The following is a 23,439-nucleotide window of genomic DNA, read 5'->3' as shown; positions in this document are numbered from 1 at the left end:
GGAGAAGCAGTGAATTTCTCAAACCTGTCAAAGCTGTCATTGCTAGCTCACATCAAATCCCAGATGTCATTATTATTCTGAGAACTAAAAAAAAACTCTTGGCCAACTGCAGCAGAGCAGCTGGATCAGGGAGTATCTGCTAGTTTGAGCAACTAGCAGACAGCTACGATCCAGAGATAGAAAAGTGCATTTTATTTTATCATTTTATTAGATTAAATGAATCTAGCTTATTGTCATCAGGTTCTTCTATAAAGTTTTGTGGTGAGATAATTACTGTAAGTTAAAAGTCTAAACTTGTGATAATGATAGACTGGTAAAGTCTTATGGTGAGACAAGTGTGGTGGGTTAAAAGGTAAAGTCTTGTGGACAGACATAGCAACTAAATTAGCTTCAGAGTCATCCTATTAATTGAGGATGGATTAAGATCAGTGCCTGTCAGCTCATATTAAAAAAGGTACTGTAGGGTAAGGCTGGGGGAGAAAGATAAAGGCCAGTAGGTCTTGGACTGTAGTAGAGTTGCAAGCTTGTTAACACCAGAGTTGGTCCGGTCTCAGCCCCAGCTTCATATTTTCCACATAGTGAAAGGGGTTAATGTTGAAAGGTCCTCCAAAATCACATTACTGCTTAAAGAGGATTTGCCACACCAATTAAAATCCACACACCCTAGACTGTGCTGAGCCAGTTGTGCATCATCGCTAAGGGAATCCAAAACACAGTAAGCTAGCTGTGCAAGGTCGAACTGGACTAAAGGGCTCAATGCACTAACTCTGAACTCAGACCAAACATCTTTATTGGTTGAGCCACTTGAGAACTCCAGCAGTTCTTATTAAAGATGATTGGATGTTCAAATTACATAAATATTTCATTTTCCTTTTGTTTTGATCACAATAACTGTGCAGTCATAGGCTAAAGCAAACCTGCTTTTTATTAGCGATTCAACAAAAAAATCATGATATAAATTATGTCTGTTTGTTGTTTAGGATTTATTCTTGCTAGGCTACATCATTTGCAAATGTAAAATTGAATATTAATTCCAGGCTTTGAATTTTGCAAAGTTCTTTTACTCTATTTTCTTTTAATGCTATCTAGTTTTATTCTGATAAGACAACATCCTGTTTGATTATTTTAAACTTATAAACTGATTATTATGTCTTCTGCTTACCTGTTCCTATAAAAATAACATTATAGTGTCCATCTTCTGCTTCAACTCTGTCCACAGCTATTTGTTTAAAGTTTTGCTCCCCATCTGTCTTAAGGAGAATTGGTCTTTTGTGTACAGGATGGATAGACTGGTACATTATAGGGTGAGCACGCACAAAGCGCAGCACATCGTCTGGATAATCTTTGGAGCTAGAGAACATACCCCCATTCATCTTACTGGCACACTAGGAGAAAAGAAAAATAAAAAATAAGAGACTTTTAGAAATAGGCCAAATAATTTAATGTTTGTATCAAATGGCATAGAGAAATAATAATAATAACAACAATCATTTAAAAAAAAGAAACTATTTTAACAGACTCAAGTTCTTTCAGTCAACTAAGCACCCTTACAGGAGTGGAGAAAGAACATATCAAAACACAAATATCTAAAGCAATTAAAAGGTATATAGGATATTACTACTATGAAAGATATTTTTAAATAAATAACACAAAAAGAAAATGTACAAACATTTATTTATTTATTTATTTTAAATAAAGTGAAGTAAGAAGTGAACTTTGAAGTGGTTGCATAATCTTAAAAGGTATTTAATTTTTCTACTTCTTTAAGTGGAGATATCAAATTTAGCTCTTTGACAAAGTTGAGATACTTCCCTTTAATATGAAAACATCAAACAAATATGTTTTTACAGAAAACAGCTGCTACAAATTTGGAGATTTAAAGGCTGAATGTCAATGAAGATAGAACTGAGCTGTATACTGAACGTCAGAATAAACATTTCTATTCTTGCATGCACGTTTTAGATACTAAAGTATACAGATTTTTAATGTTGATTAGATGTTTCTGATTATTCATTACAAATGATTTTGTTGCATGAGCACTAAATGCATTAGTGAGAGTAGATAGCACATGGATGGTGAGGTAATTTACAGTAACTCATTGATTGTCGTGAGTGTTGAAATCAGAAAAAAACAGAGAAAGGATGTCACGCCTATAAAGAGAAAAATGCTGGTTGTGTCATCAGTATGTTGAAGGTTGGACTAAGCCAGTGCATTGTGTCACAGTAAAGTGGGAGACCACAAGTCATGACAATTAATTGAAATCAAAATATATTTATGCTCTAGCTTCACGGTCACTTTCACATGCGTATCAATAATTCAACTGCATAGAAGCAGCTAAACAGTCAACATTTTCAAGTCAGATGACCATACAGGACCTCAGTACTCACAGATCTTAATCAGCAAAACAGAAAGAGATCATATGGGCAACATATCAATGGGACTCTCTAGCAGTGCAGCCAAGTCCTCTATAGTTTTGTGCAGAATACCATGAAAAACAGTCTGAAGGATGGTCAGCAAAAGAAATGCAGGCACGCAGAACAATACGCTAACTGTTTTGTACAACATAACAACCACTTGGAAGCTAAAGTGTAATGGTCAGGGCAGGAGTCTATAACTACTGTACTTCTTGATCAAGTCCTTGGCTCAACTAGCAGTTCTCCTTTTAGGATCAATCTGAGATGACAATTCTAGACGGATAACATCACACCTTCTGTGACACACCTTGTTATTTAACAACATTTTACTCTTGAGATGAGAAAATAATAGTTGGTCCATTGACTCCCTGCTTCACCAACTTTATTAACATTTGTGAAATGAGTTCGGACAACAATTTATTCAGGGCCCAGAGACCATTCTATAAGACAGTATCACCTACATGCTGCAAAGTGTGCATATTAGATATACAGATGTTATTTCTTTCAACAGCAGCCACACACTTTACTGGCCTGTGACTTTTACAATATACAGTATATCAATAATATCAACTAGTTCAATCTGTACAGTAGCACTTCCAGCCCCTTCCTCAGCTATCCCATCCTTTGAATGTTTTAAAAGGGTCTCTAATGTTGTACTGTTGGCCTTTATTTAGAAAAAATAAAACCTCTACATGTTCCTTGGATCCTATTGCTAGTGTACATCATTCAAGACTGGAGCAATCTCTGCTAAAGACAGCTGCTGATACTCCTCTCTTGAAGAAATCCAACCTTCTCTCCAGTTACAGGCATACTGTATATTCAACCTCATCTTAATCTCAAAGGCTCTTGAAAAAGCAAGAACTACAGTTTCATATAAGATCCTACCATCTCTTTAAAACATTCCAGTCAGACTTCAGTGGACATTGTGGACCTCAGTTTTTTTTTCTGCAGAGATTGAGGGACTATGTCGGACTAAAGAGGAATACCTCTGAAATAGTTTTCCTCCTATCTTGCCAACAAACACTTTTTTTTGTCTTTCTGGGAAATCAAGAAGAGAGATACCACTGATTTAGAGTGTCCTCTAGGGGGTCAATATTGTGTCCCATCTTGTTCCTCATTTACAATGCTTTATGTGTTCCATCTAGGTTAGATCACGCAGCGTTGGGACACTATCACAGCTGCACAGATGACACACAGCTATATATTAATACCAAACCTGAGTTGTTCTCTGCCTTGGAAAATGTAACCAGTTGTCTGGCAGAGATCAGGATATGAATGAGCAAATATTTTCCAATGTTTAATAGTGCCAAAACAGAGGCCATGCTGATTGGAATGCCTAAAAAGATTAGTATCTCTAACAACAGCAGTCCTGTCATTGATGGAAGTGTTATCTCCCTATCTTAAGCGGTCTGCGATTTGGGTGTAAAATGTGATGATGCTCTCAATTTTGGGGGAATCATATAAAAAACTTCCGCAGGTCTTCATATTTCCATTTGAAAAATATCTCCCAGTTAAGGTCTGAATTTTACCTTCATTTCATCTTGCCTGGATTATTGTAATGCTCTCTTTTGTGTAGAGCAAGGAAGTCAGACCTTATCACTACTATTCTAGCAAAGCTCCATTTGCTCCCCTGTGCATGGGAGTTTTAAAGTATGGCTCCTGGTTTTTTTAAGGCTCTAAAAGACAAAAGTCCCATGTACCTTTCAAACTTCACCCCAGTCTTTCAGATCAAGTTTATTTTATCTGCTGCATGTCCCCAGAACCAAACTACAACTGTCCCTTCTCTGTCTGTGCTCCTTGTTTGTGAAATAACCTCCCAATCACTTCAGATAAGCAATTTTAACTGAGACCTTTACAAGAGATCTTGAAACAATTCTCTGTCAGCAAGCCTATCAGTTTCGGGTACTACAAATTTTTGATTAACAATCCTTTTCCTTCTTAGTGCTCTTTAAGTTCCTTGACTTCTCTTTTAGCTTTTTATGTGAATCACAGTGAGATTCACTGTAATGAAATGTGCTATATAAATTTAAGGTATTGTTATTTAACATAAGTCTCCCTGTTGATTAACTATTCTGTTTACAAATATTAATAAGCATAATGAATTGGCTATATAATGTCTGTTCAATAAAATGTTAGTCCTACTGAAAAAATCTAAAACTTAAAAAAAGTTATTTTGTGGTTTCAGATTTTAAGCTTTTTCATGCCCATTATATCACTTTCCTAAAGAGTTTGCATACATATTATCTTTGCTAATAAAAAATAATACATTTAGTTGGAAGAAAAATAGTATAAGTGTACGTCTTATTCTTTCCAGGCAGGGAAAATTCCACTGTTGTCTTAGTTTTCTTAAATACAGATAGCATAACATGAGGGGTGAAAAAGAGAGGGTACAGTACTGTATATATATAATGTTACAGTACTATGGTACTATTATTAGATAAATGGAATCCGTCTTAGGATAAATACATTTGATTCTGCATTTAAAACAATGGTCTTCCAACAGGTTTCTATAAAATAATATTGTGTGGAAAAAGCTCTATATTTATGAAAAAAGTATTGTATTCCACCAGTTATCCATGTACTGTAAGTTTTCATTTTTCATTCCTAGATGTACTGTAGGAAAATTGAAATACATTTGTACAGAATAAAGTAATAACATCACAGGGCACAATCTGTGTTTCTTAAGGAAAAAAAGTACTCTGTGTCCTGACAAAAGGGTGCGTCAGCTGTCAACCATGACTGTACTAACGCATAAAATGTCCATGTGAGATGATTGAAATTTCCAATTACTGCCAAAAGATTAAAATTTGTTTGAAAAAGAATTATATTAAAATAAAAAACATTTTAGTCTGTTTTTAATATAACATTATTATGGTATCATTTAAATGCCTATTTTACAAGACGTTCCAGGGTTCTTAAAGGCGTTGACTTAAATGACAAACTGGATAAATCCTGCTTTTTAAACCACATATTCCAATCAGTCAGATGAAACTAGATCTGACCAGAAACCGAGGGGAAGAAAAGAGCCCTCTGGTAGGAGAGATCAATCTATGACAAAGCCATAACATTTCCCCTTTTCTTCGCTTTTCATTTTTAATCAGTTAAGTGAGTTCCCAGTGCCATAATGAATAAAGACTTGTTTATTGCAGTTTGGATTATGTTTCTAGCATTTCAGACTACATACTTAAACTTGCAGAAACAGATTGATTCTGTGTATCACATGAACTGAAGTTGATATTTCAAACTACTGGAAAAGTCACACTTCAGTTCTGTTCTACAGTGCAAGAAAAGGGGAGATTATATTTTGTAAGCAATCGCACAAATGCTTTTGATTTACACTATAGCATATAAAGTTAAAAAGTAAAAGGAAACCACAACCTTTCAGTGTATTTAACTTTTATTAACATCTTGTGAATCAACATTATACTAGAGGGTTCTGGCAGGTTCTGTATGCTTGTGTTGCAATGAACTGTGGGTTTGGCTACAGACTGCTGGACTGGCTTAAAAAATGATTGTAACTGTTATGATGTGAGTTTCATGTTGCCTGTTCCATGCTGTGTAACTGGGCAAAGTGTTGTTTTGTTTTTCTTGAGAAGACAGAGTACTTTTCACTATGTACTACACATACGATTCTGCATATTCTTCAAATGCACTCTTCAATCTGTTTGTTGCCTTTCCTGAGAAACACAGAATCAATCACATCTGATTCTCACCACTAGATGATGCTGCTTCTCACAATATACATGTAAATGTAAAGTGTTAATTATCATTATTATGTATTTGCATTTGTCTTGATCCATGGAAACATGAACGATATGCAATGTTGCAATTCTATTTAAGCAAAAAAAGAAAGAACCCAAGTAAAATAAACTAATTTAATACAATGTTGATGAGGCTAGCATATATTGGATGTGCCAATTTCAAGTAAATTCAAGTTCCAGGGAAAGCACAATAAAATAGTAATAATTAAAATAATGTAAAGCAGGATGATTATTAGAATTTTGATCTACACTAATAAACCAAGAGTTAGAAGTAAAGAGTTAGCCACAGTCAAATGTTAGTATATAATCTTACTGATCCAGGCCTTGGAAAAGGAACTTTCCCTTCAAAGAATGTCCAGTGATACTCTGGTTGTTCTTTGTGTGCGTATGGCCCATTGAAAGCAGCACGGATATCGTTCATGTGGTAGACACACACAGCGTATCCTTTAAAAACATTGCTATAGGAAAAAAAGAAATGTAAAAACATTATTATAATTAAAAGGAGATCTATTCTGAGCACAAGTGACATATAAATAGGACAATTAAATTCAGAATAATGAATGAGCAAATGGATTTCTATTTGTTGAAAGGTAAGCAAAATAATGTACTTGTACTGTACATGAACTCATGAGAAAAAGTATTGATACCTTGTTGTGCTGAATAAAGCAAAAATCTCAGGATTCTTTTCATCCTTCTTCTTCAGCAGGAACACATCCTCTAAAAGACATATATGAAGAAGCTTTAAAAAGTATGCATTTAAATTAATGTTTCATGTGCATTGACCCAAATGAGCTAAACAGGTGTTTTCTATTTCTTCCTTGCTAGATATGTGACAGCACAGTAGGGTGCTGACTGCCATGGAATCTTGACTAAGTCTAATCCAGATATATCTAAAGCATAATGTTTTGTCAGAGCTATGCCATAGAATATCAGTATTCACACATTACATTTTCCTTAATATTTGTTTTGACAACTAGACTTACTAAGAACTTGGAGTTTCATTAAATCATTGGAAATTACAGCAGATGTCTGACTCAGAGGTAGCAGAGGGGTGTAGTAGTTACGACTCTGGAATCCAGACTGGAGAGTCATGGGTTTAAAACCTGAATGGAATGCTACTGTGCCTTTGAGTCATGTTTTTTCAACGTAAATTGCTGTAACAAATTCACTGCTGTGTAAACAGGTACTCTCCAAGATATAATTGTGAATGAGAATTTACTCTGTTGAAATAAAGAGTTAATTTTAAAACTAAAGACTGTCAGAGCAAAATGAAAACGGTGTTTAAAGTGAATTTGCTCCATATTATGTTCAAAAACAGCATTTACCAAGCTCATCAAAATATGTATCAATCCCATTGGTCCCAGGCACAGAACAGACCAGTCGTGATTTTAGGAAGGAAGTCCATTTATTCACCAACATCCTCTGACCTCCTAGGTCATTCTGAGTGGAAAGGACAAAGATCATGTGTAAAATACATCTATAGAAGATTGAAATCTTGACTATCAAAATTGAAAGATGACAGCAATAGTAAGGTGGTCTGGTTTCTGGCATTGCACGTGTGTAAAGCATGTAATTCTTATCAATTTCTTATCACCCCATCCTTTTTCTAACCACTTCAGGGTTGCGGGGAAGCAAGTGTCAGCAAGCAACGTGCTTAAGGCAGGATAGAGCCTTCCAGTCCAATGGGGAGCAAACAAAGACACAAACATGCACATGATCACATCAGGGCCAATTTTCTCAGAAGCCAATCAATCTACAAGTATGACAACTGTGTCTTTGGACTGTTGGAAGAAACCAGAGCACCTGGAGGAAATCCACGCAACATGGGGAGAGCATACACAGATAGTACCCTAGAAATCGAATCCCTTGTTTAAAGCTTCTAATAATGATATACTGTATGCCAATCTTTCCTTCTGTAACTTACCACATATAACGATCTACTGCTTTGACAGTTTGGAATAGCAGTCTTTGGTATAGTTCTATATTTTATTATTCAATAATGTTTCTATATCTTCACCTTTGAATGTGAACCAACATGGAATTAAATCTTACCTTACAGCATTGCTGCCACCAAGGAAAAAAAACCTCACCTTTTTCTTGTAATTACAACAAAGTTATAATATAAAGATAGCGAATTATCTTGTAATTATGAGACAGTAATTATTGCATACTTAATGTGATAAAGCGATAGCACATTTGTAATATAATACCTATATCGCAATGTGCAGACTTATAGTTTTAAGCAGTGGAAGTCATTGCACATACTGCATAACTGTTCATAACTCAGTCATCATTGCTTTGATCCCACAAAACTACTCCTCATGCTTATAATGATTCTCTCCATATTTGCTAAAAATTGCAAGATTTCATTATGTCTAAACCCCAGTTGAAAGTAAATCCATTCAAATTCTGCAGCGCTGGACATTGACACGATCATTAAACTGCAAGTGCCAGCCAAGTTCATGCTAGCTTCTAGATGCGTTCAGTGCACAGGTTGTACATACTGTACACTGAAGTAATGATTACTATCTCGTAATTACAAGATAATTCATTACCTCGTAATTACGAGATACTTACGAGATATTTTTTTTCCCTTGGTGGCAGCAATGCACTTCAGTATCAAGCAACAAATCTTTCAGCATATCTTTTAAATACTTTTGCATCTTTATTCATTACAGTGACTTTCTGACTTCAATGTCTGAGTACTTTTATGATACAATATATTGGAACAGTTTTCATGCTGCCAGAAATGTTTATTAAACTTTTGTTTGCAATTAATTAAAGCTACAACAACTACAGTAAATCTGAAAAAGAATATTTGTTGTTAATGGGACTGACATTTTCATTATTCTATTTGAAATTTATTTGAAAAAATAAATCAAAATGTCAAAATTACCGCACAGACTCTTGCCACCCGAGTGTAAACAGCATTAATACCGCTTTCTTTTTCAATAGCTTTTTCAGTGAAGAAGAAATAAACTTTATCATCATCATGGTCATCGTTGTCAGGAATTACAAAAGAGCCAACAAATTTTGGATCTGAAAAAACAAAAAACATAAAACAGGCCGTATTAATCTTACAATCCCAAAGATCTGTTTTAAAATAAAACAATGAGCACAAGTGGATGTAATACAGCTGCCATCAACAGCTATCAACAATAGGCTGAAGTTTATAGTCTCTACTCTAATAGATATTTCTAAAATGAATATTTCTGCACTGTCCCTTGAGCTAGTTTAATGAACAGGGCCTTAAAGAACATAAGACCATTAAAATGTTTATAAACAAGAAGAAGGAATTCAGCATGTCTGGCACATTTAATGTTTAGTAGCTAATTTATATGCCCATCACACCAATATTATCCAAACATCTCTTAAAAGCTAGGGCATCAATTTCAGCAACACAATAGCGTAGCTTGTTCCAGACTCCCATAACCCTTTATTTGCAATGATTGCAGGGAAAATAAGCTAAACAGTTCCAAAGAGTCATTAGGGTGACCGTATGAATAGTTGTCAATGGATGGATAAAAGATGTGTAGAATGCTTTCCTGCTAATGAAAAAAAATAATAAACAGAAGCAAAAATAGTTATTTTCCTGCTAGAACAGAAAATCACTAATGATCTCAGATCATTACTAAGAATGAAAATGAAAATCAATATGATTATATAGTGAATGAAGGTTGGAGACTGCAAAGCTACTATATACTGTACATTGTGTATACTGAGAAAGAGGTGTTGATACATTACCATTGCTGAGAAACACATCTTTTTTTTTCTCACACTAAAAACTGTAGACATCAGATTGCTATCATACCACAATTCTCATATCACAACCCAACATTGTCCACAAAAACAAAAATTTAGCCCCACTGGAAAAAGAATAATATAAACACATCTTAAATGTATAAAAGTAATGAGATTCATTAAACCTTAAATGGTTTATTTACATTAATTTCTTTGTAATCATGTTTTAGAAATCGCTGAATTGTTACAACATGGCTGAATACAGCATGGGCATGGTGATTGACACGCCTAGTACACCTAGAGGACGCTCTATTTCTCTCCTGTTCCTAGTTTCCTGTGATTATTTATGTTTTTCTGGTGTGTCTTGTTGTGTAGCCTATTTACTTCCCGCTTCTGCTCTGCTCCTCGCTCAGCATCGAGGTTCAGATGTCCTGAAACCCACCTAGCACTACCTCTGCTACCTGAGGGCATAGGTTTCTATACGGCATTTCCTGAACAGCTGAGCCCGGGCTAACCCCCGTCTTGCCGCTACACATATCGCTCTCCTGCCATTCCACGGTTCATCCTTCCCGACATTCGTGACAGAATGCTGAGCCTACTCTAGACCCCTCGAGCATTTTTTAGAAATTATTTTTGTTTCCTGGCTTTTGGTTTTTTTTTTCTTTACTCCTGGGTCTGGGCTTCCATGCCCCCTGCCCTCCCTCTCTGTTGTGGGTTGTTTCTTTTATGTGCTGTTTGTTCCCCTGTTCCGTCAGGGTTTATATTTATTGCATGTTTTGTATCTGTCCTGGGCTCCCACGCCCCCTGCTGCTTCTATGTTCTGGGCTCCCACCCCCCCCCGGTCTCCCTGGCTCTGGGCTCCCATGCCCCCTGGTCTGGCTTCCATGCCCTTATGTGTTATTTGTTCCCCTGTTCTGTCAGGGTTTATTTTCGTTGTTTGTGACCTTTTGCTTGTTCAGTCTGTTTTTTTTTTGTTGCCCTCCTCCTGAGCCCACCCCTTCCTCTACTCAATAAAGGTTTTTTACCCAGGAGGTGGGGGTAGCTCTCAGTCGTGGACTCCCAGAGGTTTCCTTTCAGTTAAATGAGGTTTTCCTCTCCCCAGTGCTGTGCAGCTCTTTTTTTGGGGCGTCAGGAGCCCCCCTTAAAGGGAGGGGGACTGTCACGCCCAGTACACCTAGAGGGCGCTCTACTTCGCTCAAGGTCACCAGGTCACCTTCTGTTCCTAGTTTCCTGTGATTATTCATGTCTTTCAGATGTGTCTTGTTGTGTAGCCTATTAACTTCCTGCTTCTGCTCTGATACTTGCTCTATATCGAGGTTCGGATGTCCTGAAACCCGCCTAGCACCAGGTCACCCCAAGTCCACTACCTGAGGACATAGGTTTCTATACGGCATTTCCTGAACAGCTGAGCCCACGCTAACCCCCGTCTTGCCGCTACACATAGGGTCTTTATCGCTCTCCTACCATTCCATGGTTCGTCCTTTCCGACATTAATTGGGCTGAACCCAAGTGCAAGAAACTGAAGCATGCAGAGGAATGGAGGGAAAGTAAAGTGTTAATAGAATAAGAGCTTATTGGCCCGTGGAGTGTAATTATCCCTAGCCAATAAAAAAAAGGCAAAGGAGCGACAGTCTAAAAAGAAGCCACCTCCCAGGCGAAAAAAGGAAAAACGCTGGCATGGCGAAGGCCAGCCTTCAGAGAAATTGTTCACCTCTGCCCATTGATCGGAATTACTGTTGGGCTGTCGTTCTCTTAGCTTCAGAGCAGATTCCTACTGTCGTGCTCCCCACAAAGGGGCACAGCAGAGGTAGCTGGTAGCCTAGTTCTTGAGTAGCCTGGGGTACAGGCAGGCAGACTGGTAGACTGACATGGAATAGGTGAGGTGGGAGGGTCTGAGGAGAAACCGGCTCTCTGCTTTGTGGGTGAGAAGAGAAAGGCTGGCATGGCAGCCCATGTTTAAATCGTGTGCCCACAGAGCCCATCAACCAGAATCTAGGAGCCTTGGCTCTTGAGCTGTCACTCTCTCGGCTTCGGAGCAGATTCCTGTTGCTGAGCTAGCAGAAAAGGGGGGCCACACGGGTCTGAGGAGCAGCTCTCTTGAGTTGCCAGAGATGCAGGTCAGCAAGCTGGTAGACACCCAGACACTCTTTGGATCAGACCAGAAAAGACATCTTCTAATAACGGGTGACAAAATCACCCATCCTTTAGCCCCCTCACATCTTTTGGAGCCCTGGGTCAACACAGCTGCTGGGGAATCGTCCAGCCAGAGCCAAGAGCACTGGAATCCTCAGGACACTCAGGCTAACAGGGTTTCACTCACCAGGCTTCGGAGTGGATTCCTAATGTCTGGTTCCCTGGGAACAAAAGGATAAGGCTCCACTGGATTGCTGGAAGGTGGCAAGGAAGGACAAAGAAAAAGTGATCAAGGCAGCACTGTAGAGAAAAAAAGTCCTAAAAAGAGGTCCTGGACGAGGGATGCTGCCCCTGGAGCTAATTTGGTCCACCAAAAGAAAAAGGGGGAGCCAGGAGAATGGAGTCCAGGGTTCTAGGATGAAGACCAGTAGGCACCATGTGGAGAAAAGAACACTGGAGTGCAGTGCAGGGTAAAGACTTGTAGGGAAGCGCTGCCATGCTGAAGGCTCAAAGGGAAGTGTTATCAGGCCAATGAGACAGGTTGCTTCTGTGACACAAGGTGAGGGCAATTGTAGAGGAGCCCTGGTTAACTGGACAGCTATGCTAACCCCAAAAATGAAGTCGAGAAATCAATGAAAGGTGGGGGCCAACGGGAAGTGGTTGGATTTCCAGGGAGGAGGAACAGCCCAGAAAAACTGCTGAAGATTCAGTCCGCAGCAACAAGGGAAACAGGATATGTGAGGGCAGTACTGCAATTGAGGTGCCTCGGCATTATAAGGAAAAATGAGGAAATTAATAATTAAGATAATTAATTATTTGAACAGATCTCCTAAAAGAGGACCTGGTCTGAGGGGCAAGCCCAGGAAAATCGTAAGTCCTTGTGAAAATGCTCCAGTTTCCCATGACAATCGTGGGGCAAGAGACGCAGCAAGACAATGCTCATAACAGGAATATTTTATGTATGCATACTGACTACTAAAATACATGTTTTCCATCATAATGTTGTGAAATGATGAACAGTGAACATATAATTGCAGATTTTATTGATAGTGCACTTTTTGTAAGTCAGTTTTAAAGTGCAGTACAATACAATTGAATATACTGTATGCCACCCAATTAATAAACAAGACAAAATTCAGGATAATATCAGACACCAAGATGTACAGAACAATACAAGTAAATTAAACAAATATAAATCAGTACAACAGGATAAGGCAGTACCAAAATTACAGATGTTTTAAAGCTTGGTTTAAAAGCAGCAAAGGACTGGGTTGGCTTGATATCATGAGGTAGGTGATTCCAGAGACAGGGAGCAATGGAAAAAAGGCAAGGCTTCTTATAGAACACAGCTTAATTTTTGGGACATAGATTTTAAATTGGGAAGTAGACCTGGCATTCCAGGAGGAAGTCTGGAATTGGAGCAGTCCTTTAAGATAGGGAGGCAGTTCAATGAGCACATACAGATGCAGCCATTCAAAGTGCACAGCACAGACACATACCGCGGGTAATTGGCTACGTCATCGCGCGTCATACCGCGGTACGTGATTGGTTGACCGACAGGGGCACTCGTGGTGCGTTGGTCAGTCGTAGAAAGATTTAAATGTCTTTACTGTGCCCGTTTTAGTATTGAATATTTATATGGAATTTTACCACTGAAGGGAAATCTTAGTAGCTGAACATAAAAAGAATAGGAGCATAACGAGTGTGAAGGCCATAAACGATATTGATTGTGTTACATAAACATACAGTATTACAGTAACTAACGTGAAATAACGTGTATAAAAAGTGGTAGTTTTAAGCTTTTCTGCGAATATGCTCGATACCAGAGCAAACAAGCATACTTTTAGAATTTAATAGATAGGGAAAATAATATGGAATCGTGTATCTAAAAAAATTAATAACGATATAATTATATTCATGTACTGCAACACAAGAATAATATACCCTATACAATGTCTGTTGATACTGTTTGTGTTTCTTTAAAAAAATAGAATAGCAATATTATGGACAATTCATTGACAATAAATACAGAAAAGCACATATTAAATTGGGGAAATTTGGTTTCTGTTAAAGCGCAATGAAACCTATAACTTGATTCTTATGGACGCCCGGTTCCACCAGGGATTAAAAAAAAAAACATACAATCGCGTATCTAAAGAAATAACAGTATAACTATGTTCATGCACAAACAGTAGCATGTTACATTATTAGCTTGGGTATCTCCTCTTGCCAGAAAGCTCTAAATTGCATTTTGACCTTTTTTAAATCACAACCCATAAATAAAGCTGATACTGTTTAGATTTTTAATTATTTTAAACTGTATTACAGCAGCACAATGCACAATGCAATGTAAATCGCTACCTTTGTCTTCTGCGTAATAATGTTCAGAAATAAGAAATTAGATTGCTCATAAATCTAATCACTTATTCTACATAAACACAGCGTAATTCCTCTCTGAAAATGCTCTTTTTCTTGTTCGTTTTGGAGACCTTGATCGAAACTGATTTGAGATGTCAGAACGGATTTATTTTCTGTGTATTTCTGTGTGCGCATTTCCTATATTGCTTAGTTTGTCGAGATTTTAACTTTATATTTAGGCTCAGGATTTCAACTATAAATCGTACACTAATTACTAGCAGTAAATACTGATGTTTTGCTCCCTCTTACCACAAAAATATATATGTATTGTAGCTGGAATGAACTTTTTCCGTACGTGTCTCTACTTACTGCGACTCGAACAGGCACCAGAGGTGGAGGGTGTGTCTTTCCGCCTCCATAACTAAAATGCCAAATAGGAGTGGCACAGCGCGGTTTTCATCACTCTCTGCGGGAGTGCTGGCTGTGATGAATTAAACCGGTTTCACAGGTATTTTCAAGCGCACTGCAAAATAATGCGGTATCACCTGCTTGTTTTGAATGGCTGCATCTGTATAATGATCAGAAGCAAAATCTTAAAGAGTCTTTGAAACTCGCAGACAGCAGATTGAGAGAGAAAAGGCAGGATCTTGGCAATATTTTGGAGGTGAAGAAAAATAATTTTTACAAATATTTTGGATGTGACCATCAAAAGCCTAGTAAGAATTAATTCTAACATCTAGGTAATTGACAGAGGTAGTTACTGGAATGCTACGAGATATGAGATATGAGATGGGCATGCTGGATCTGGCGAGGGGTGCCCAGCAATAATTCTGTTTTACTACTGTTTAATTTTAGAAAATTACACTTCATCCAAGACCCACCCTCCTCAAGACAGACTCTAAGATTGTCAGAGGCTACAAACACATTTGGAGCTTTCCTTACATAAAGCTGGGTGTAGTCAGTGTAGCAATAAAAACTAATACTGCTCTTCCTGGTAACTTAATCTAATAAGAGCAGGTAGTGAGGAGACCTCATCAAGAAGATGACTTACACTAATTAAGAGTAACATATTCACATGTATTAAAAATATATGACTGTTACGACCCCAAGTGTCTAGGGGAAAAGGGGTGTAACATTTAGGATAATTCTTTTGGAAGCAGGGGGGGGGTTGGTGAGAGACTAGGAAGCGTGATAACAAGAGTAAGGAACAAGAGTGGTGCCAAAGGAAAGAAAATAAACAAAAATGGAGCTGGCTAGGACAGTGAGGGAAAGCTAATCCGACTACAAAAGAAAACCCGAAACACACGGTCTTCGGCGTCTTCAACACCCTAGCTAATCTGCACTGACTACCCAAAACCATACAAGACAAACAGCACTCACCCGTACTAAACTAGTGTACTAATACAAAATCAACTAAGTGTGTAAAGTGTACCCAACAACCTAAACTAACCTTATATACAAAAGTTCACACAAAAACACAAGTGAACCAAGAATACAAATAAGGGAAAACAAGAGTAATCAACAGGAGCAGGGTACAAAAGAACACCAAAGTTGAACATGTAACACTGGGGCAAGGTAATGGCAAAACAAGGATGAACACACAAACAAATGAAAGTACAAAGAAACTAACAGAAAACCAACAAAACAACAAAGCCCGAGCTATACGAAAATACACACATACACACAAAGCAAAACAAAGCAACAAACGAAGCCGAAGCAATAACCAGAAGCAATAACCAGAAGCAATAACCAGAAGCAATAACCAGAAGCAATAACCAGAAGCAATAACCAGAAGCAATAACCAGAAGCAATAACCAGAAGCAATAACCAGAAGCAATAACCAGAAGCAAAGTGATAACCAAAACCAAACAGGACCAAAGTCAAACGAAAGGCCTCCTCCTCCTGAAAGCCTCCATGTTAAATAGTGAATAAGATGTGTTCTGATTGGCTGAGAGCTAATTAATGATAACATCATACTGAAACAGTGGAGTGATGGTGGGCCAATGGGGAAGAGAGAACAATCAAGGGTCAGCAGTGTGGAACATAGAAAAAACACACACAGAACACACACTGGGACGTAACAATGACTACAAACAGTTTAAGACTGTTACTGAAAGTCCAATGGTTTACCTAAGACACTCTAAGAGGGTAATATGATCTGTAGTGTCAGATGCTGTAATGAAGTCCAAGAGAATTAACAGATTGTGATGCCCTGCATCTGTAGCTTTGTGCAAGTCATTAGTTACTCTGACTAATGCAGCTCCTGTGCTATGGGCAGCTCTAAACAATGACTGCAATTCTTCAGTTTTATGCAAGATGGTGTTGGAATTAAGTATCAACAGCCCTTTCTAAGATTTTAGTTAAATTAATATAGCTAAAATAAGAATATATAATTAAGAATTTGTAAAAATAGCTATTTAAGAAGACATAATTTTAATAATGTCTTCATTAACTAAAAAAAAACAGCAAAAGACACAACCAAGTCCTGCTTGTACAGTATTATGAAGACCGCTTGATTGCTATAAGTGACAAGTGGAGTGACAGTGAGAGAAATTTGTAACAGTTAAATTTTGACAGTGTAAGATTTCATACTGAAAAGACTTCATGATCCTTTTTTTTTGTGCAAAACCTTTAGATCTAACAATCTGCAAGGTTTATAACAGCTCCCTCATTGAGTAGGACAGAACCCATAAAGGTGAATAGCTGTATTTTTTTTTTTTACTTTTTGAATTTGCCTCACTGGTAATAGTTAGAGATCACTTTTCTCACCATTCAGCTGCTGTTTGTCATCAGTCTCTGTTCTTGTATAAGAATGGTTGCTCATTCGAAAGACAATAGCATCATTTCCCCAATAATCAGTGTAAAGTCCAACAAATAGTTCCCCCCCTAGAAAACAAAATCATATTGTTAAAATAAATCAATTTATATGTCATCTTATTGATATATTCAGGTTTTTAATGTAGAACATGAATCAAGGTTTTCATAAAATGTATAACAAAAGTGGGTAAGAACAATGCAGAAGCCCCACATTTAAAGATACAGCATGAAAAGACCCTGAATTATGATAACAGCTCCTTAATTTGACTGCAGAGAAATAAACCACAGTGATAAGATGGAAGACTAAGCCATAGGCATTCAATTGTATGTTTGTTTAGAGCTAATGTGAAACATTTCAGAGGAATTGTTCCAGGTGTTATATTGTTTAAAGTGTTGTAAATTAATTAAAAATGCAAAATAATACGTTTTTGACAGAAGTAAAGCTTCATGAATTTCAGGCTGAATTTGCCAGATGGCTGAAAGTACAGTATTTAGATGTTGATTAATGTAAATTGATGGACGATATACCAAAGTATACCAAGTAAGATATGACTATTATTTAGCTTACTGGCAGAATCCAAAAGAAAGAAAACCTTTTGTATGTTTAGGGTCAAAATAATTAGATAAGATAAGATCACTTTATTAGCCATATACAATTTCTTATATTAGGAATATGTCTTTTCACATACCCCAGCTTGCTCTCCATGAGACACACAGATATGGAGAGAGCATGGGGTCAGAGCACAGGGTCAGCTATTGTACAGTGCCCCTGGAGCAATTGGGGTTAAGGGCCTTGCTCAGGGGCCCAACAGAGAAGGATTTCTCTGCCGGCTGTCTGATTTGAACCGGCAACCTTCCAGCCACAGGCATAGATCCTTGGCCACAATGCCATCACTCTGCCCCCATGCATAATCAGATGTGTGACTTGTATATTAGAGACTTTTCAGAAGCAGCAAACTTCTAAAACAAAATATTTAAACTGACAGTACATCCAATAATAACACAGAGTGCTGTTGGCCATAGTCTATACCAACACAACAAATAACAGATGTGATAAAAGCCAATTTAGAACTCCAAATCCAGTATGTAGGATCAACTGGGCTTGATGGGCCATTGGTTTGTAATCATTCTTATGTCCTTATGATCTCCTCAGAGTTGTAGATAATTTGTCTACCACATTATAAATGTTAAAGTGTGATCTTAATGGTAAAGCAAATAATTCCAATAAGTGTGGTGTGAGTGTTGTAATGAGAAACGTCTTAGAAGACTCAGCCCTTAGCCACAGGCATATGAAAGTGACTCCTTGTTCCAAGTTGTTTCGAATTTAGGAAGGTTTTGAATTGGTTTGTGGTACCTCATTTCCTTCCAGTTTGCTAGGGTGTAAACTCTTATATGGCAGAAGTAGACCTGACACACCCAACACTCCCAAAATGACTTTTGCGTGTACAAAATGTATATGCTTTTTAGGATCTTGATTAAACTCTTTAGCATATTTTGTCATTAATGAAGCACAAATAAAGCATTTTTCAAAGATGCGCTCCAGAATTCTGTGACACGAAAACCTGAGTGACAGAATAATAATGACCAAAATATGATAATATAATTATTTATACCATCATATACGAATATATTGCTGTTATAGCCATAGATGTCACTTCTATATATTTTTCTTTTGTATCTCTGAGTAGAAATGAAATTAGAAATACTCACTTGACAATGTTGAAATGCACGGGCTATTTGGATCAAAGGGGCAGCGGCCTCTTCCACTTTCAATGTGGTTGGTCTCAAGATTAAACAATCTGTCCTAAAGAAGAATATGTATGTTTAGACATTAAGAAGTTATGCAATTTTTAATGCTGTTGACCTGTTGTCAGTGTTAGCAATAATGGATCAACTCGGAACTATTTTGCCAAACTCTCTTCTTCTGTAAAATAGCTGGCAATAAAAAATAATGTTTTGGCCTAAAACAATAATGACAGCCATGAAAACCCAAAAATATACTTTAACTTTGAATTAATTAGTTGTTGAGACTTCAACATACTGGCCATTTATTTTTGTAGGGCAGAATTTTATTTATAGAATGTTAACAGTCAAGTATAGACTGAGCCAGAGGGTGATGTGCTTTTTTTTTACTCCCAACACTCAGTTCATACAACAGCTTGCAATTGACTGCTTTTAAGTTTAAGATTGTGTTGTACTATAATGGAGAGCAAAACTTCACTTTTTTCAATCTGATTGAGCTAACAAAGACTTAATTGAGTCCTGAATTGAACTAATAATTAGCTTAATTGTAATGTTTGAATTGCTTTTAGGTCCTGAAATTCAATATACAAATAAACCATATAATTTTATAAGTTAACTAAAAATCTCAATTTTAATTACTGAAATTGAATAATTAAAGGTTCATTTAAGCCAATGATAACTTAGCTGCAATGAAAAGCAGAAGACAAAGTGATCCCCAATGAACAGGACTGATAAACATTGATTTAGGTTACACATCAATACAGGGGTGTATGAGAAAAATAATGTTCCATAATTGTGAATCATTCCACCACTTTATTACTGTTCACGTCAAGTAAAGGCACATTTAGTTCAATATCTGAATTCCTATATCACACACTGATATCAACAGCACAGCCATACCAAGCTCAGAGGCCAACAACAAATTAATGACAGATAATTCTAATAACCGTGCATGTCATTTCACCTCATGAACAGCATGTTGATCTATAATGGTTTATATTGGATCCAGTCTTTCATGGAGCTTTGTAATGAAAGTCAGCTGGGGCCAGATGACTGTCCTTTTGCCAAACTTCTCTTCAGAGACAAGAGTGTGACTAATGAGAAATATTTCCAATAGAGACATAATGAAAAGGAAATCCTTTTAAAATAAAAAATCTCTGTTGTCTGGGTTAACCTCAAAACAGGCCTTCATGGAAATTTGAAAAAAAAAGTATTTAATATTTTCACAAAAATGGATAATAATGTTTTTAATCATCATAACTTTAATAAGAGAAAATAGGTCATTAAAGAGTTTCTTATTGTATCTAGTGGTTTGAATTATATTTTTTTCCTAAAGCTTAAGTGCTTGCTTAGCATAAAGTATTGTATATTCTTGTTAAGCTTCTAACCCAATATGGATAATGATTTATAAGTGTTGCCACTGCTGAGCAGTTGCACTCTGTAATCACTCAACTTATTACATACAGTATTGCTCATAAAATGAAATGGACTGAACATTACAATCTTATCTCTTTACATGAGACAGCAGTGGATCTGGTTAATGCAAGTGTCTGTATGGTATTATTCAATAAAATATTACGTCAAGAATCCATAAATAGAAATTTATTTGGATCTTAAATTATGTTTAGGTAATTGATTTTAATGTCTTAATCAATCATCTACATTTAAGTATTTCATATTTCCATAATGACATCAGGACTTGTTTAATTTCCTTGTCAGATAACTTTTTGCATTGAAGCATAATATACAATACATAAAAAAAGCACTGAGTGAACTTTAACCAGTTTTGGAAAGAATATAATATTTTTAATCCTGCTATTAATTCTGAATCGAATGGTGCTCAGAATTAGCACCATTAATTTAAGGTACTTAAATTAAGAGAAGTTCAGAGAATTAGCACCATTAATTTAAGGTACTTAAATTCAGAGAAGATCAAGTAAAGGTTTATTTCACACTGAATAGATAAGAAAAGAAAACACAACATTTCGGCTGTGGATCCACATTGTCTGGGTCTACCAAGAAATAAAAAAAAATCAGAAAAAATCGGCAATCAGTTCTTTATGGTAAATATCACATCATGGAGTAGGAAATTATTTTCTAATTAATTTTGTACTCTTCACATCTCTGATTTAGAGATTCAAAGAATAAATGAGAACATTCATCCATTTCACACAGGGCTTTCAAGCCAATATGGTTCACATTTATAAGGTGAAATTTCCAGCTCAATTGGATTATGGTGCTTGGAAAGGTCTTTTTCATGTTAACATGATAGAATGCAGCACCTGAATTTCATAAAGCCCACCAATGCACACAGTGATTGAGGGAAAATCTGGTTAGTTTTAAACCTTTAGAAACATCCATTCTATTCTTTAGAGAGTAGATAAAACTTTTTTTTTTTCTGTAATGCCTGATCTCACTATTTTTTTATCATTGTTGTTAAATGTTCAGGTTTTGAGGATTTGAGGATTTTGTGAGCATGCCTAAATCATGTTATGAAGAATGCTAAATGATATAAGGATTCACCTTGTAAAATATCAGGTTTGGGATTTCATAATTATATTTTCAAAGACTATGTTCTGGAAGGAAACAAAATCAATACTTATGCATTTTGCCACAACTGTTCTAGGAAGAGTCAATTGGGAAATTGTTAAAATATATCAGAATGGTTGAATACAGATGAATGCAAGTTAGATTAACATCCATTTCAATTTCACAGCTGCAGGTTATGTCAGTGCTGACATAAACAAGAACAAAAATACAAAATGAAAACTTAGATGTATAAGCTGATATCTACTGTTTGAAGAAGCTCATAGCACTACTTTAAAGACTTAAATTGTTGATCTAAACATGCTCCATGAGGCATCATTGGATCCAACAGATATGATGAACTTGGAAGACAGTCATCCTCAACTGTGAGAGAAGCTAAATGAGAGATACTGTACATGACGTTCAAAACAAAATTCCTAAATTTTAAGAAAAAAGAGCTTTGTGTTGGTGTGACATTCGTACATTAGTACTTAAACATTAATGTGGTGGCTAGAAGTTCTGGCTCTAGGGTCTTAGGTTTGGTTATGAATTGAATTGCTTTCTGTGTGGAAATATTTTTATGTACTCCCTGTAGTCATACTGGTTTTCTTCCATCTTCTTAAGACATGATGCCTACAGTAGGTTAATTGGGGTCTCTAAATTATCCCTCTGTTTATATGCATGTTTTTGCTCAACCTTGCCTCCTGTGTACCTGTGACTTGGGATGGAATATGGAATAGTAACCCTTGAAGGAACAAGTGCCTTTCTATTAATAGATTAATGGACTTTTTTAGCTCATCAGTTTTTTGGAAAGTCTTGACCTTTTCCTTACTAGTCTCTTTTCATCACTCAGATGTCTTTGACTGAACTGCTCAGACATACAGTAGCATAAAATGAAATAAAAATGTAGGCATTTCATTAATGGATGTATAAAAAAGATTTTACTGCATTTCTAAAATCCTGTGGAGTTACTCTATTATTATGAGAGACATTAAGGAAAATAAACTTTCAAAATATGCATACTGTATTATCGGAAAACAAAAATGTCAAAACAATGTAATTAGAAGACTCATACAAATAAAATCCATAGCACAGCACATTCCAATATCTTACCACTGAAATGGATCTTAAAAATTCATGATTTCAACAATTGAATGTTATGTTTATTTTGGTCTAAATCATATATGCAACCTGTCCCACAATTGGCCAATTACTCCCTAGAAGAAAAATGCCAAACATGTCAGAGCTCATAATGATATAGCTTGAAAATGCCAATGAGTATAATGGTCAGATTGTCTTACACTTTCATTACTCTTAATCTTTGTCATGTTCTTATATGGTAAATATATCTAAAACTGTAAAAAATAAGATATAAATTTGTGTCACAAAAATCAGCCAGCAGCTGTTTTATTTTCATTTTATTAAGCAGATGTTTCTAGTTCTATGTTTAAGATTTATTTGTCTTACTTATCCTTTAAAAAGGATAGAATTGTAAATCTTCTAACATCTTCCTTATTAATCATCACTATAATAAAATTTCAACTTGAGTTTCAACTTTAAACTTATGGTCTTATACTGATGGTCTTATGACACTTGCTGAATGAGTAATCACTTAAAACATTGCTAGAAGACCACACATAAAATGCACTTGACCCCCGAAACAGATGTATTCATGAGGCAAATTTGGAGGAAGTTCTTTTTGTCTTTCAGAAATGTTTCTCAGTTGGAGTGGGTTCCTATGGGAGACCTGGAATGTTTGTTTTCATTCTGTGCCTGTTGATGCAAATCCTCTTCTTGAATAATGAAAAAATGAGCACAAAAACAAACTCACTAAATGTCAGGAAACACAAATGGAGGTTTGACCTTAGGAAGATATATAATAGAGTTCTTTTATACATTTTTCACTCCTGTAGTATTTAACATAATTATTTTGCTTATGGTCAGTC

The 23,439-nt window shown here is 36.4% G+C and overlaps 1 protein-coding gene across 1 annotated transcript in view; it reads right to left on the bottom strand.

The window, feature by feature from the left end:
* sema3e (sema domain, immunoglobulin domain (Ig), short basic domain, secreted, (semaphorin) 3E) overlaps positions 1 to 23,439 on the bottom strand; it is a 66,901-nt gene that overhangs the window by 9,640 nt on the left and 33,822 nt on the right. Inside the window, exons 5-11 of the mRNA XM_088647167.1 lie at positions 18,935 to 19,028; positions 17,177 to 17,293; positions 9,072 to 9,214; positions 7,501 to 7,615; positions 6,823 to 6,892; positions 6,489 to 6,633; positions 1,163 to 1,385 (exon numbers count right to left, since the gene is read on the bottom strand). Of these exons, the coding sequence (XP_088503293.1) occupies positions 1,163 to 1,385; positions 6,489 to 6,633; positions 6,823 to 6,892; positions 7,501 to 7,615; positions 9,072 to 9,214; positions 17,177 to 17,293; positions 18,935 to 19,028 (907 nt within the window). The remainder of the gene's footprint in view (positions 1 to 1,162; positions 1,386 to 6,488; positions 6,634 to 6,822; positions 6,893 to 7,500; positions 7,616 to 9,071; positions 9,215 to 17,176; positions 17,294 to 18,934; positions 19,029 to 23,439) is intronic.

The sequence above is a fragment of the Lepisosteus platostomus genome, chromosome 9 (genome assembly GCF_059453375.1).
Source record: "Lepisosteus platostomus isolate fLepPlt1 chromosome 9, fLepPlt1.hap1, whole genome shotgun sequence".
NCBI lineage: Eukaryota > Metazoa > Chordata > Actinopteri > Semionotiformes > Lepisosteidae > Lepisosteus > Lepisosteus platostomus.
Note: the sequence above shows the minus strand (reverse complement) of the source record. Positions and strands in the feature narration are given on the sequence as shown.